Source organism: Struthio camelus, chromosome 7 (genome assembly GCF_040807025.1).
Source record: "Struthio camelus isolate bStrCam1 chromosome 7, bStrCam1.hap1, whole genome shotgun sequence".
Taxonomy (NCBI): domain Eukaryota; kingdom Metazoa; phylum Chordata; class Aves; order Struthioniformes; family Struthionidae; genus Struthio; species Struthio camelus.
The window spans coordinates 33,360,329-33,374,175 of record NC_090948.1 but is presented as its reverse complement, the minus strand read 5'-3'; the positions used below and the strand labels follow the sequence as shown (position 1 = coordinate 33,374,175).

General features: G+C 46.7%; 2 protein-coding genes and 1 long non-coding RNA gene across 7 annotated transcripts in view; all 3 read left to right on the top strand.

Moving 5' to 3' along the window:
* Positions 1–1,366, top strand: part of SNCG (synuclein gamma) — a 37,274-nt gene extending 35,908 nt beyond the window's left edge. For all 4 annotated transcript variants that reach the window (XM_009685781.2, XM_068950698.1, XM_068950700.1 and 1 more), the window contains one exon: positions 969–1,366. In XM_009685781.2, coding sequence (XP_009684076.2) covers positions 969–989 — 21 coding nt within the window. In that variant the 3' untranslated portion in view covers positions 990–1,366. The remainder of the gene's footprint in view (positions 1–968) is intronic.
* Positions 1,367–1,684: 318 nt separating this feature from the next.
* Positions 1,685–7,232, top strand: LOC138067830 (uncharacterized). 2 transcript variants are annotated; one of them, XR_011142236.1, is made up of 3 exons: positions 1,685–1,831; positions 2,385–2,780; positions 3,312–7,232. It is a non-coding gene; the product is annotated as an uncharacterized lncRNA (long non-coding RNA). The 2 variants fall into 2 exon arrangements; XR_011142237.1 differs by having other exon boundaries at positions 2,385–3,507; positions 5,735–7,232.
* Positions 7,233–9,563: 2,331 nt separating this feature from the next.
* Positions 9,564–13,704, top strand: LOC104151147 (adipogenesis regulatory factor-like). The gene is made up of 3 exons (XM_009685758.2): positions 9,564–9,759; positions 11,575–11,637; positions 13,053–13,704. Exons 1-3 carry the CDS (start codon positions 9,699–9,701, stop codon positions 13,157–13,159), a joined length of 231 nt encoding a protein of 76 aa, XP_009684053.1. The 5' UTR covers positions 9,564–9,698; the 3' UTR covers positions 13,160–13,704.
* Positions 13,705–13,847: the final 143 nt, after the last annotated feature.

The following is a 13,847-nucleotide window of genomic DNA, read 5'->3' as shown; positions in this document are numbered from 1 at the left end:
TTTTAGATCTGCTGCACGTGAAGCCAGGGTATTGCCGTTTTCATTAATTATCCGACAAAATCTGAGCCCATTTGCCACTTCCTTTTTCAGGACCAAGGGGCTGCCAGGAGCGACAGATTTGCTAGATTCGAGATTGGCTAGATTGGCTGATTTTGGTCACGCTCGTGTTTCCGTGTTGTTATCGTCAAATGAAATAGTTTTTCTTTCACCTCGGCCATACTTCAGAAGACCGAACACAAGTTAGATTTTTCTATATTTAGATGAGTTCTTTTTACTTTTTGCTTTATTCTAGCTGCGATGTCCTTTTAAAACCCTGGGTCGAATGTCAGTGCCTGGGCCAGTTTCGGCTCTGGAACGAGGAAGGTAGAATTTGCGTTGCCCAGCGAGGACGTTCTGAACAAACATTTCTCAAGCGGACCTTTGGCTGCTCGCTCTGCAATGCCCCTCGCTAACGCGTGTGCCTGTACTCCTCGGTTTTCAGCTTCTCTGAAACGCCGCCTGTGTTTTCACAGCGTCTGAAGCTTCCAGAAGTCTCAGTTTGCACTTACCACCCTTCGCCAGCCCTGTGCCCGTGCTAGCAGTTGCGTGTCCGGAAAAGGCACGGCGCTGATCCAGCGGCAGCGCAAGGGCGATATCGGGGTGTGTGTCGCGTGGGGAGAGGTGCACGGCAGCAGGCAGCAGGATGCTCCTGTCAGCGGCAGCCCAGCCCGGGGTTAGGTCCGCTCACGCCACTGTGAAATCACCCCCTCGTTTTCCCTAGAGGCCTGAGTTAGGCTAGGCAAGCGTCTGGTTCCCAGAGGGAACAGATAAATCACCCGTTTTCTGCACAGCGCGCCGTCCTTGTTGTTATGCCGTTGTTTATGGTTTTTAATGTGGTGACTGCCGTTGCTAATATTTTTCCTGATTTAATTTATATATATTTTCTGCTGAAAATACTCATCTATTTTCTTGTCTTGCTCTTTTCACAGGGTGAAAACGAAGGCAATTAGTCAACTGAAGGACTTCTAGCTCGAGAGGAGGAGCATATATGGAAACGTTAGCTGACACCACAACAGGAGACCCCTGCTATCCACAGACTAACCGCATTCGTCACTGTAGTCTTTCACTTGCCTCATAAACCAATCACACAATAAATGTAAGTCAGACTCCTGATTGTATGTAAAGTGCAACAGTTTGCTCTGGTACGTGTCTCCCCTAACCATGTCCTTTGTGGCTTCCTGACCCACCGGCTTTGAGTGCTGTGACGCTCCGGTTTGTTGTGGTTGGACCCACTGATCAGTGCCTCACGTCCATCTGCACGGGCACTTGGGATCTCTAGGTATCATGGAAATATTTTTTTTAACTAATAAAGAAGTGTTTGAACAAATTCTTATTTTGTCAGTTTTATTTGCACGTTTTAGACATTGATCCTTCCAAACTCATCAGCTTGTCCTGTGAAAGTGTGGTATTAGGGTTCTCAGGGAGTAAAAAAGCACAGATGGCTACTCTAGTTACTCTTTTCAAGGTTAGTACAGTTATACACTTAGGCAAATAACACTGGTTTCTTATTTTCAACTGACCTTAAGGGTTAGCTAAGGGTCTAATGGTAATTTTGAGTCATTTCTGCTCAGCTGTGTGGGTTTTGTTTGTTTTTTAATCAATTAACTACTCCCTTCAAGTTTGCTTGGGATAGTTTTTTTTTTTTTTTCTGCAGGTGAACTGCTACAACCCATCTGCAGCCAAACTCATTAGGACTGAAAAGGCCTGAGAGCATGGAGAAATAAAGAAAAAATATTTCTGAAGACAGTGGTGTAGGCAGGCCAGCTTTCTGTCTATCAAGGTTGAAAAATAGGTATTTCACTTTTTAAGTACACTCCCGAGCCCAAGAGATTGTGCGTGGGGGAAACTGGAAAAAAGGAGGCTTTACGAAGGAGTGCCAAAGTCACATTGCGCTTAGTTAGTATCTATGTTTGTTTTGCTATTTATTCCACTTCCACCAGAGCTTGAAAGCTCTGTCCTGATGTCTTCTGCATGTAACGAATGGCAGACCGTAATGAAAGAACTCTGATCAGCACTAACTACTGGATCAAAACTGCGTTACTGCTGGCTCAGACAGGCTGGGTTACTATGCAATGAGTGTGTCCAGTAACAGATGTCAAGAAAGTGCCATAAACAAGCTCAGAAGAATTATTAGTGTAACGAGAATATGTGGGCTCCCTATCAGTTACAACAGCAAGTCAGTCAGCAGATAAGCTGCTGAGTGAGAAAAGTAGAGACCTGTTACGTTCATGAGTTGCAGGGCACTGAAAAATGTTACAAATCCAGTAATGTCAATAATGAAGAATGAGGATAAAACTCGCCAATATGCAGGGATCTAAAAATAGTATTTTTTTATTCACCTGCAGGCAGAGCACCCGTGAATTCAAGAGAAGCCAGTATAAGCTGTAGACATTCAGCCCACTTCAAAATCAGACTGTTAATCTTTATTAAGCTGCATAATGATGATGACTGCTGAAGGTATTAGAGGAGAGACTCTATACGAAAAGACCTAGCAAGTGTGATAACGGCCTCTCTTGCACATTTTTAGCAGCGCATCCAAAACTTTGCCTTGCAGAGCCCCAGAGTTTCCATCCAGAATGGATGTTTGATCTCGACAGGGGAAGGGAAGAAAAGAGCACTAGCAGAGATAGCAAGATCCCTCAAAGGAAGTTATTTCTGATATGTACGTATTCTCTTCTGATGTCCTGCAACACGTCTACAGTGCTTACCAGCTGAGCAGAATAACAAAAGTTGAGGACAAGGTAAGAGGCCACAAAGGGTCTTGATGCCCAGCAGCAGGAGGCTACAGTCGATTCTTAGTGCTCGACAGAGAGAGAAAGAGAGAAAGAAAACTCTGCTCTGAAGCTTTGCTCTATGGTGATACAAAAATAATACTCTGCCGGGCAGGGGGAAAGAGGAGTGCAGCAGCCTCCCTCGCTAGGGCAGGTATGGGAAGCGGAGGCATGCATCAGCTGCGCCGGGGCAACGCAAAGCAAGGAGTAAGCCGCCCCCTGGACGTCTGCTCTCCTGAGCAGGCTTCGTCCCTGAATCAAAAAAACCTCAAATGGGAAAGAACGTACTAAATTAGGAGTGCAGATAAGCTGTTCTCTAGTAGTGAGCTACACAACTGCATATGAGAGAGGCTTGCAGCGCTCCATGCGCGGACGATGCTATTGTACATTTCTCCTGTGGGAAGGAAAGGATTTAACTGTATCTAGAATTGTGATCCTAAAATCACTGCTCAGCTATTGCTTAACTCAGAGGCACCTGAAGTACCTTAATGTTCCCTAAAGGTCTACTTCTGCTCTTGCCTCATTCTCACATTACTGAGCACTATCTCATGGCAAGATTCGAGGGAGATTCAGCATCTCAGCGCTTGTCTGTCAAAGACACTAGTTCCAGGAGGAGCTCAGAGGAGCGTTCATGCGTCTTACCCAAGGCAATCACGAGCCTTAAAGAAAGAGATCAGACCTTGCGATTTCCGCCCTCGTGAGTATCCTGCGCCCCTGAGTGGGAGAGCCGTGTTGCCACCGTCCCCATGCCGTGGCTCACCAGCCCGAGCCCCGCGGCTGCCTCGGCGGCCCACTGCCAGCACCCGTCCCGGGAGAGCTGCAGCAAACCAGAGGCAGAGCAGAGGTTGCGACCTGAGCCGCCTTTGTCAGAGTCAAGAGTGGGGAGCGCTCCTTTCCCCTAAGGTAAAGGGTCTGTCATAAAAGAGCCACAAGATTATACATTGATTACTCACTCAGACTTTGTTGCATGTGTCTATTTGGTTCACCGCATAGAGAAGAAGTCTGTACTTTTAGTGAGCGTTCAAACAAGCCTAACTAGAGCTGAGGGAAAGAAGCTGAAAGATGGGAGCGCGGAGGAGATGCACCAGGAACCATCCTGTGGCAGAAGGGATTAGAAAATGCTTTTGCAAGAGACATGCTGGCTATCCCACTGCCCAAGGTAAAAATAGATTGAGACAAACACTAGGAAAAAAAGAAAAAAAAGTCTTTTGCTGACAGGTCACGATCTAGATGATTAAGCATTTCTTTTACAGATCTCACCCTTTGAGTTATTTAAGTGGATGCTGCATGTGAGATATTTATCTCTGTAGTAGAAGCTGTTAGTTCAATCCCACCGTGATAAACGAGCCCTCCGTGCCAGGCGAAGCAGGGGCCTAGTCCTTTCCCTGACGAAATGTTCCTCCCTGGGAGGTTCTGCTCAGAGCTGCACCTTCCAACAAGGCAGAAACAGTCATTGCCCCGCGTCGTCTCAACTTTACCGTACAAACGACCGACAAAATGCTGAAAAGCATTTTTTCCCCTTGAAAAAGCACCACTGATTTACAGCGTGCAACTGCAGTTCAGCTTGATTAAGTAATTTGCTCTGATATAGTTCCTAGGCTTTGAGAGCCCCCCCGACAGTTATGCTTTAGCCAAGGGCTGAGGAGGATACAAGGCCTCATTTTTTTCAAAGATGCTTGGCTGGGGTGCAGATGAGAAGGCAGTGGGTCTCCCAAGATTACCTAGACATGCGTTCCGTGAAATTAAATGCAAATCAGGTAATAATACACTTCTTTAAAAGCTCACTTTGTCTGAAAGTCCTACCTTCATCTTTAGGTAATGTGTACCCTAAAACTGGGCTCAGAGAACACCTGGTTAAAAATTAAAGGTCTGGTTTTTTTTTAAACACTGTTCTTCATGCAGTATAGCCATAGCCTAGTGACAGATCTTAAGCTGGTAGTAAAGCCTTTCTCATCTTCCTAACTCTTGTAATTTAAAGACCAGGTATAGTTTTTTTCTTGATACTTGAGCTGCAGAACATCATGAGCCACCACAAACATCTCAATATTTAAGTATGTCTTTAGTACTTAGTGTTTTGGAAAATGGCTGGAACTGAAAACTTGATGTAGGTCTTGCGTGAAGGGTCACAAAACAGAAGGTAAAGGAAAATAAATCCATATGTGCTAGCCTTATTTTAGTCTCATGCATTGGATCAGGGCTGACTGACAATTTCTGGAGAACGTTACCATCCAGGTAAGCTAAGAAACAGTTAGATCTACGTTTTCCCCAAAACTGTATTTCTAAGTTTGAACAGAAGGGCAAAATTAGCCTAATTAGGTCAGCTTTATTTTCAACTTTTTAATGACTAACTCATGGCTTATGATAATTATCATATCTTTGTATCAGCAAACAGTTCTGTTTCCCAATGTAAACTTTGCATCCTGCCCACACTTGTAGCAGGTTCTTTTAGCAAACGCAAATTTTGAACACTTGCTACACTTTTTTAATTTCAGAAGTGATACAGGTAAAATCCTGACATACCCTAGCATTTACCTTGCTGATGGAAACTATATTCACCTATAAAGCTCAGCTCTGGTAAAATTATAATGGAACAAAGACCATTTCAGCACTTGCAACCCAATTAACTCCGCGTATAAGACATGAACCCTCGTTCTGACTGATTTTCTCTCAGCTCCATCAGGTAATATAAGCAGAAGGGTTCATGTTACTGGTGTATGAGAGGCTGTGCAAAGATGTAGCCTGCCTCCGAAGAGGTGAAAAGGGAAATAGAACAGAATGAGTCCTAATGTCCCTGTGGTGCCTTAGATTTAACTAAAAGCCATTTTCGCTGCATGTTTACAGTTGCCAGTTAGCCCCAGGTAGAGCCTTGGCTCAGGGAGCCCTCTTAGAGCTTAACGAACAGGTCTTTTTTCTTCCCTGAGGAGAAATAACATGCTACTCATAAGAGGCAACAATATCGAGGCAACAGACTGGGAAGGAGCAGAATGCAGAGCAAAAGACCGAGGAACCACGTGAGAAGCACTTCAGCAGAGTGCGTTACACGTCGGAGGTAAGCAGGCAACCCTGCTATTGCTGATGGCTCTTTTTCACATCTCAGCTTTGGCCAAGCAGCGTGCCCCAACATGACTGTGTAGAAGAGCTTTTTGTGACCTGCCCGAAACATAAGGGGCACCTCAGCGTACGGGTCTGCCAGCGCAGTGTGCTGCCACAGCTGCCACCAACCAGAACATCTGTCAGCCACCTCAGCAGATACCGAGCGCTCACGGGGCCCAAAGCCCAGACGAACTTTCCACCTTTAAGCTACTAGATTCAAGCTGAGGATACACTAAGTGGTGCAGTCAAAGGCTGGGAATCCATTCAGAAAGCGATGATTCATGGGAGGAATGGAAGTGAAAACGGTAGATGTAGCTAAAGTAGTCTGGAGCTTTGGGTCGATACTGTGGAGAAGTTAAAAGGCTGGGAGCGCTCATGCTACAGGATTTTGGCATTTAGCTTTCGGAATACTCATTAGCATCCTGCCCCACCCCTAATTTTTCTTCTCTTGAGACAACAGGGTTATATTGAGAACCGACAATAGCAAACTGGACAGTCCCACAGTGCTTCAAGTCCATCAAGTGATGCATGCGGCTTTTCTGGCAAAGGTGACAGATTATGGAAGAGCATACAAAAGAGACAGAGCAAAGGCTGGGCTTCTGAGGAGCAAGGTCTTGAAAAAGCTTGTTTTCTCACCCAGACATTCAGGATAGCTTAATCCCCACCACAGCAAAGACACAGCATTTCAAAGCACTGCACGCTTAAATACTGAGTTTCTTGAAAAATGTAGTCACTGGTTTCCCAGGAGCGCCACATCGGCGTTCAACTCCAGCTGAGGTCTCAGGAAAAGGCAGGTGCTCAGATGGCCGTTGCCGGCACTTCCAGGGCTCCAACATGTACCGTAACACTTACGAGAGACCCAGGGAAACCTGTCACCAACACTTGCACGCACACTTACAGCTGCTGCCAGGAGACGCGCGCGACGCAAAGGATGGCAGATAACCGGTCTTGAATCAGTAAGAGAATTAATTTAAAGCCATATGTTTGGTTCACGTATTTTATTCATCTATAATTAGAAATAAGGTGCTATTTTAATTCTACTACTCACTTCTTAAAGAGTCTGTCTCAGAAAAAGCGTTCGGCAGTTTCTGCTGTGATATTTTTCCCTTTGGAGGTCCGCACAAGGCTAAGTGCTTTCTAGAAATGCTCTTTTTCCAAACCCAAAGTAGATCCAGTCTACATTAGTAAGCTCAATGCTCATAATAGAAAAAAATGAAAGCACACGAATAAACTGCTGTAAATTTCAGAGCATATGAAATTCACCTCCTTATTTTTGCTCAGGTCAATCATTCTTTTTATTTCTGAACGCTTTACATTATCTAACATCAGTTCAAGATGCTTCATGTTAGCTTTAAAAAAGTAATGTTGATTCAGAAAGTGAATAAAGATGATAAAGTACATTGCATTTTTTTTCTGCTGTGGCTTCATAACTCTATCAGCTGCCTGACTCACAGACCTTTTTGTCCCATCCTGGAGGTCCGTACCATACGCAGAGGTCCCCTTTCCTGCTACTCTGCGTTGCATTATAAGGATCACACCATGTCAGTTTGCTTCCTTCCGTGGTAGTTTGCTTTCTTTGTTTCTATGTTTTTTTGTTCGGAATCAGGATAATTATATCAATGATTGATAGGAGTACTTCCGATTGTGAGTAAAACCTGCATCACCGTCAGCTTAGCGGCATGATGCCTTACGCCGTGAGTTCAAAGCGCTGACCAAGATTTCAGCCAACTGTTGGAGCTGAAATAAGTTAAGTGGCTCTCTGAGCAGCAGGATCCACAGTTTGCCACCGGAATTAGAGAACGATATTTTTGTTTGTTTGTGGAGTCTCTAAAATATTGTTATACTGTGCTGAATGTGTAATGATCAGTATAAGAGAGTGCATCAGCGTTACGTGGTACCCGAATCTCCGTTCCCGCTCTCAGGCAGCCTGCCCCGGCGCCGGGCAGCCGCCTGCCCTGCGGCCCCTGAAGTGAAAATCTAGCAGCCCAGAAGGCAGGGGAGGGCGCCTGAAAGGGCATTGCCCGCTACAGCTTGGGGCATTTCCTCTCTCAAGCTGTAATAATCTGCTTGGTGGACCTCGGAAAGCCTCCTTCTTGCTTTCACTGGCACACATGTCCTCCCCCCCCCCCCCCAAATGAATCAAGAAGGCAGCAATCTCTGAGGAACTATGGTGAAATCTGCCCATTTTTTATGTTTATGTTGTTGCTAGGTTATCTGATTTGCGCAAAAAAGGATAATTAGGCCTGTATCAGTGTCTGCCAAAAAACTGCCAAGAGCCATAAAACGTCGTGTATCTTTTATCTGCGCTCTTGAAAAGGCAAATAAGAAAACGACTCGGAGAAAGAAAAGCAAGGAGCTGAAAAAGATAATACCTGAGGTGAACGTGGAATTAAACTGCTGATTGACCTGCCCAGGAGGAGCGAGGGCTGCCGCTTGCAACCCGGGATGAGAGGCGCCAGGAGCGGCCAAGTTCAGAAGAGCGCCCTGAAAAGCGGGGCCGACCGGGAGCCGGCGGGGGAAGCCGGCTGCGTTTAAAGCCCCTTTTCTGCTGCTCCTGCTCCCTCCGGCTACTAATGAAGTACTCAGCTTCTGAGAGCTGCCGCCACTTCCCACCCTCGGTTACCCGTGGTATTTTGCTCCTGCGCCCATCTCTCAACAAAAAGCTGCACGCGGGGTGATGAATATGGGCACGAGCGTGAACATCTGAAACAAGATGCTTGGTAAAGCGGAAGACGGTGACGAGGAACGTGCGTCCCACGGAGCTGGCGCGCCTCTGCCCCCGCTCTGCCGCCGCGCAGGAGCTGGCTGCGCAGCGTCTCCTTGAGCTCAGCATCGGTGGCCGAAAACAGGAATTGTAAAGGCAAACAGCGACCTGTGCAATGCCAGAGGTTAAGGTCAAAAAACTTTAATTTAGGCGGTGGAGTTCGATTAGGAAATGACTTTTAAGCGATATTTCCATGCTAACGAAAGCCGTAGGATGGGTAGGTGCGCTAGTAATGGGCAGTTGTACTAGCACAAGCTGTTTTTGCTAGCCAAGAAGGGCCGGGGCTGGTCCGGGCTCCCCAGCTGACTTCGCGGAGGCCTGCGCTGATGCTGTCTTTGCAAGCGGCCTTGAACCCGCAGACGGAAACCTGGCCAGATCTGCAGCTTCTCGTCAAAATACGTGTAAATTACAGCTCTCATCTTCCAAAAATATCCCCGCTGACAAAAAAAAAAAAAAAAAAAGCAGGGGGGTTGTGATTAAAACTGCTAAGAACTAAATAAAGTTTAGGCTGTGGCCCCTGCTCAGAAAGTAAGGTTTCTTGACCGAAAGCAGGAAAAAGCAAGCAGCCGGACTGCAGCGCAGATCCAGCCTGCCCAGACACGGTTTTTAAAATTTACTTGGGTAGTTTTCCAGAACTGTTTGTAAAGCTTACTTCAGTGCTTTTATCTGTTTACATATTTCTGTTACGGTGGAACAGGTTTTTTTTGTGGTTTTGACTAAAAAAAAAAAAACAACCTGCTAAACAAAGACCATGCGAACCTCAAAGGCGATGAAGCAGAAGCCTCTGCCCGGACGCACCTTCTCGTCGGGAAGGGTAAGTGCCTCGCTTTTCTGTTTGCCTTTTCAGCGCTTCATTCCTCAAATTCAAACTCCACCCATGGTACCAGTTACCCGCCAAAGCGTCTGCGGGTCTCGTGGCTCGTGTATAAAAACAGGCGAGGTCGGGGCAGCCGTCGGGCGGTGCGTGCTGCGTTGCCAGCTGCTTCCTTGTAACTGAAGCAGGGGACGCTGAAAAGGCGTCGAAAGCAGCTATGTCGGGTAGGAGCTTCCAGGGCCTGAAGCAACAGGCAGAGGGTGCAGCAAAAGATGCTGGTAAGAAAGATTAAATATCGTTGTATATTTGGGGGGTGCGGAGGGGTTCGTCGCTGCTTTTGCTTACGCAGCCCGAGATCTGAAGTTGCACTCACGTCGGCGGGGCTGCTTTATCTTCCGTTGGCAACGGCCGCAGTTTGAGGCTGGAAAATAAAAATCCTGGCAAAGGATGTCTGCGAGCAAACCCAGCCGTCCCCCGCAGCGCTAGCGGGGCACAGCTCTCTCCTGGCCCCCCCTTCCCGGGGGCCGCGGAGGGGGCCTGGCCTGGAGAAGACCCCGGCCAGGACCGAGGCCTCGTCTTGCCGCAGATCCTGGCTCAGCGCCGGCAGCTGCCTCCGCCGGGCAGAGCTGGCTCCGTGCTCGCGGGACGGAGCTCAGCCCCGACATCTCCCCAAACAGCGGTCCTTCAAACGTAGTATTTTTAAAGGACTGGGGCCTTTTCTGGACGGTAGCAACCTTCTCCATTTGGCAGTCCGTATATTTGACTTTTTGTTTTTTAAGATTCTCATGGTCTTTTTCATGCTCTGCAATATTTTTTTAGACTAGTCTCCTTGTAAGAAGTTGGATTGGACTTTTGATTAACGTGTTTACTACTTGACCTGAATAGCAGTGCCTTCCTGCAATAACTGTATTGATTAAAATGGCCTGTTCACGATAAGTAATACACGCATATTTCTATTGTGTTCTTCCCTATCACTGATCACCAGATTTTGCAGGGCTTAAACAACCTGAGTATACAGGAAACTAATTTTTCAATGCAAGGTATAATAGCTTTTCCTTTAGATGAAAAATTTTAAGATATGTGTAGTTTATTCTAGCATTTTATAACATATTCCCTACAATGCTCGTGTGCAGATCGTTCCTATCAGGCTATAACTTGCCTTGGGTGCGGTCCTAGATTTCTAATCCTTTCCAAACACTTCGTTGTATAGCTGAAGGATGTGAGTAACCTCACTGATTTCTTTGGAGCTGCTGCAAGTTTCTATGCATCTAGGAGGAAATATGCAGTAGACCCAGAACCATGACAGTAATCCTTTCTGAAATACCAAATAGCCCTTGCTACGTCCTGAGTACGTTCACGCCACTGAGGGTCACTTCAGAGCTAGTCCTCTAGCAAGAAGTGAGAGAATGACTGTCGCTCTTTCATAAACTACGAAACATCTCACGTTTTGAATAGCATCTCACTCTTTTTAATAATTGATATTCTAGAGTTGATCCATTATGGTTTTAGCCTCTCTTTCTCTGAACATCTATTTAGATTTTCTTTGTAAATTCTGCCTTTTCCTGTCCTGCTCTGTTTGACGCATGGTCTTCCGTTTTGCAAAAGGCACTGCTTCCAAACGGCCTGCAAAGAAGATGCATGCTAGATGGCTAAACATCTCCAAACAGAATAAGCTATATAAATCAATAAAAGTAAGTGTAGTATGAAACAAGCAATCTGCAGCTATACATCATTATTAAAACTGGCTGCTAATTTTTGCTTCTCTATCTCCTTCCCCCCCCTTTTTTTTTTTTTGTCTTTTTACCTGCCATTGGCATGCCCAGCTGACTGTAGGGGCTATGCAAATGGTAATAATGTCATAGCAAGCTGCTCTGGCAATACACGTGCTTCATCGGGTGCCCACGAGCAAAGCGCACAGCCTCGGCCCAGTCTGTAACGGCCTCCTGTCTTGCCAGGGCCGTGCCCTTGCACAAGCGTGCAGAAAAGCCTGTTGACGTAAGGAATTCGTTTGAGTATCCAGCACTGAACAGAATCGGGGGAAGGAGAGGATAAAGGTGAACTGATGAAAATGGATTTTTTGTCTTTAATTACAGCAAATACGCTGGGACAGGCTACTCAGGACGCCATCAACCAGGTTGCAGACGCAAGCCAGAAAGGTATGAGAAATCATGTTCAAATCAACAGGAGATGGAGCAATTTAATGGAAACAAGTAACAGTCAGTTCTCGTTTCCCCTTTCTCCCTTGCGTGCTCTCAGGCTGAATGACCGCTGGTTGTAGTGACAATTTTTGGCCTTTCACAAAACTCATGGGAGAGGATTTCAGGATCTGCGCTTTCGTTGCTCCCTGCCTTTGCCGGCAGAGGCACTGCACTAGCGGACGCCGCACCGCGTCGCGTGCTTTACGCTCAGCGTCGTGCTCGGATTTCGGCTTCCTCTGTGGAAGAGCTCTTGGAACGGTGCAGACAAAACTTTGCTCTTCTTTCTTGAAGATTAAGCGAACGTGTGCTACCTCTTGATTTCTCCAGCGCTGAGGGCAGGAGTCCACTAGCTTTAACCCCGCGTCCGCCCTAGGCGCCTGCTGAGGCAGCAGCTGAGGTCAATCATTAATGATGCCGGAAGCCCCTACAGGCGTTGTGAAGAAAGTTTTGGCGTTTCATTTCTGATGATTGGGAACTGGCAAGTTAAATTAAAAACCCAGCTCAGTTCTCACCCAGTTTTAATCATTTGCTAAGAATGAGCAGAGAATTAACAGCTCTGGGGTCTAAAATGTTTAATGAAAGCCAGAACGTAAGGGCAGCATCTCCACGAGGGAGATGCCTCTCCAAGTTTATGGATGTGACAAGCAGGAAAGGCCTTCGCGCTCATTAACACTAGATGAGGAAGGATTTGGCAGCAAAACTGCCAAAATATAGCAGAGATCCCAGGGAAGAGAAATCATGGAAGAAAGGAGGGAGAGGGTGTGCGGGTTTGTGCCTGCCGCCTCTCCCCGGAGGTCGCTGCCCTGGTTTCGTCTTCCCCGGCACCGGGCCGCCCCCACAAGCGCGGGGAAGCCCAGCTGCCCCGGCCTCGCCGCTCCTGGGAGCCTCGCTGCCAGCTCGGCCTGGCGGTGCTGCAAACGTGCAGGCTCAAGAGGAGGGCACAGAGGAGAACGCGTCTCTTCGCCTGCCTTCGCGCGCCGAGTCGGTCCAGCCGTCCCAGGCCTCACGGCGCCTCATAGCCCGAAGCTCCTTCCTCCACCAGCCAGCCTGCCCTTACCCCCGTACCGATCTCTTCCAGCGCCAGTGTCTTCATCAGCTTTGTCCTGGTATTTATCAAATAACGCCTCAGCTCAGGACCCAGTATTTCCACGTAACCACTCCTATTCAACAGTGCCCTGCAGCCCGGGCTAAATATATGCTGTCAAACCCCAGCAATAACCCCTTGCAGAGAACCGCCTTTTAAGCTGTATCCTGATATTCTTATAGAGATAGTCTAAGCATTTTCACACCTCCCCTTTCCATCATAAGTATTAAACCATGTTGCATTTTTTCAAGTTTTTTGCTTGTCTGTTAACTGTTTCCCTCTCTTTCAGCTGTTGATCAGGCTTGCAAGACAGCTCAAGACGCTGTAGAAAAAGCAACTGGACAAGCTGCAGAAGCAGTGTCTGGCTTGGGGAAAAAATGTGGATTTAAGAAATAATGCTAACTTAAGCAAGCAGTATTGCATGTAAAATACACCTTTGTTCTGCAATTCCCTGTGCCTTAGTGTAGAAAAATGAAAGCTATTTGAGATATGGATAACTTTCTCTCTCTCTCCAAATACAACATTTTAAGGCAGAATGCCCTCCTTACCCTTCATGTAGGAAAACTACATATTTTAGCACATCTTGTATCATCTGTTCCTAATGTTCTGTTCAAAATGGATCATAAGTCTTCAGCAGCGTTATTGCCCTGCTCTTTCAACAGCGCGATAAGTATTGCCACATTCCTTGAGCGTACTTACAGACTTACTGACACTAGTAATATTCCAGCACACCAGAGCATTCATATTACGAAACCAAGCCTTCTGCCTGTAATCAATAGTTGTTCATGTCAATTGTTCATTTATTTCATTATGTTGTACTTTTTTGTTAAATAAAAAATAGAGTAGTATTTCCCCTCCCTCCCCCATTGGCTCTATGTCACCTTGTCATGCAGCCTTGTTAACATATTGGGCCTTCAGTAAAGGGTCTCATAATGCCTCACAAGTCTCTTTGAAGTGCTTTTTGATTCAAAGTCCGACGAGGTCAGTAACTGTCGGGTCAGGTAGGTGAACGCCGTGTCCATTTTACAGCTGAACAGACCTACGGAAACGGGCAGCCCCGCGCCCCCGAGGAACGCCGTGGCGT

What these genes read in the sequence shown, in the direction of transcription:
- LOC104151147 (XM_009685758.2), top strand. Translation starts at nt 9,699, where the DNA reads ATGTCGGGTAGGAGCTTCCAGGGCCTGAAGCAACAGGCAGAGGGTGCA. An exon ending in GGGTGCAGCAAAAGATGCTG is followed by an intron (nt 9,760 to 11,574) that starts GTAAGAAAGATT and finishes CTTTAATTACAG; the next exon opens with CAAATACGCTGGGACAGGCT. An exon ending in TGCAGACGCAAGCCAGAAAG is followed by an intron (nt 11,638 to 13,052) that starts GTATGAGAAATC and finishes CCTCTCTTTCAG; the next exon opens with CTGTTGATCAGGCTTGCAAG.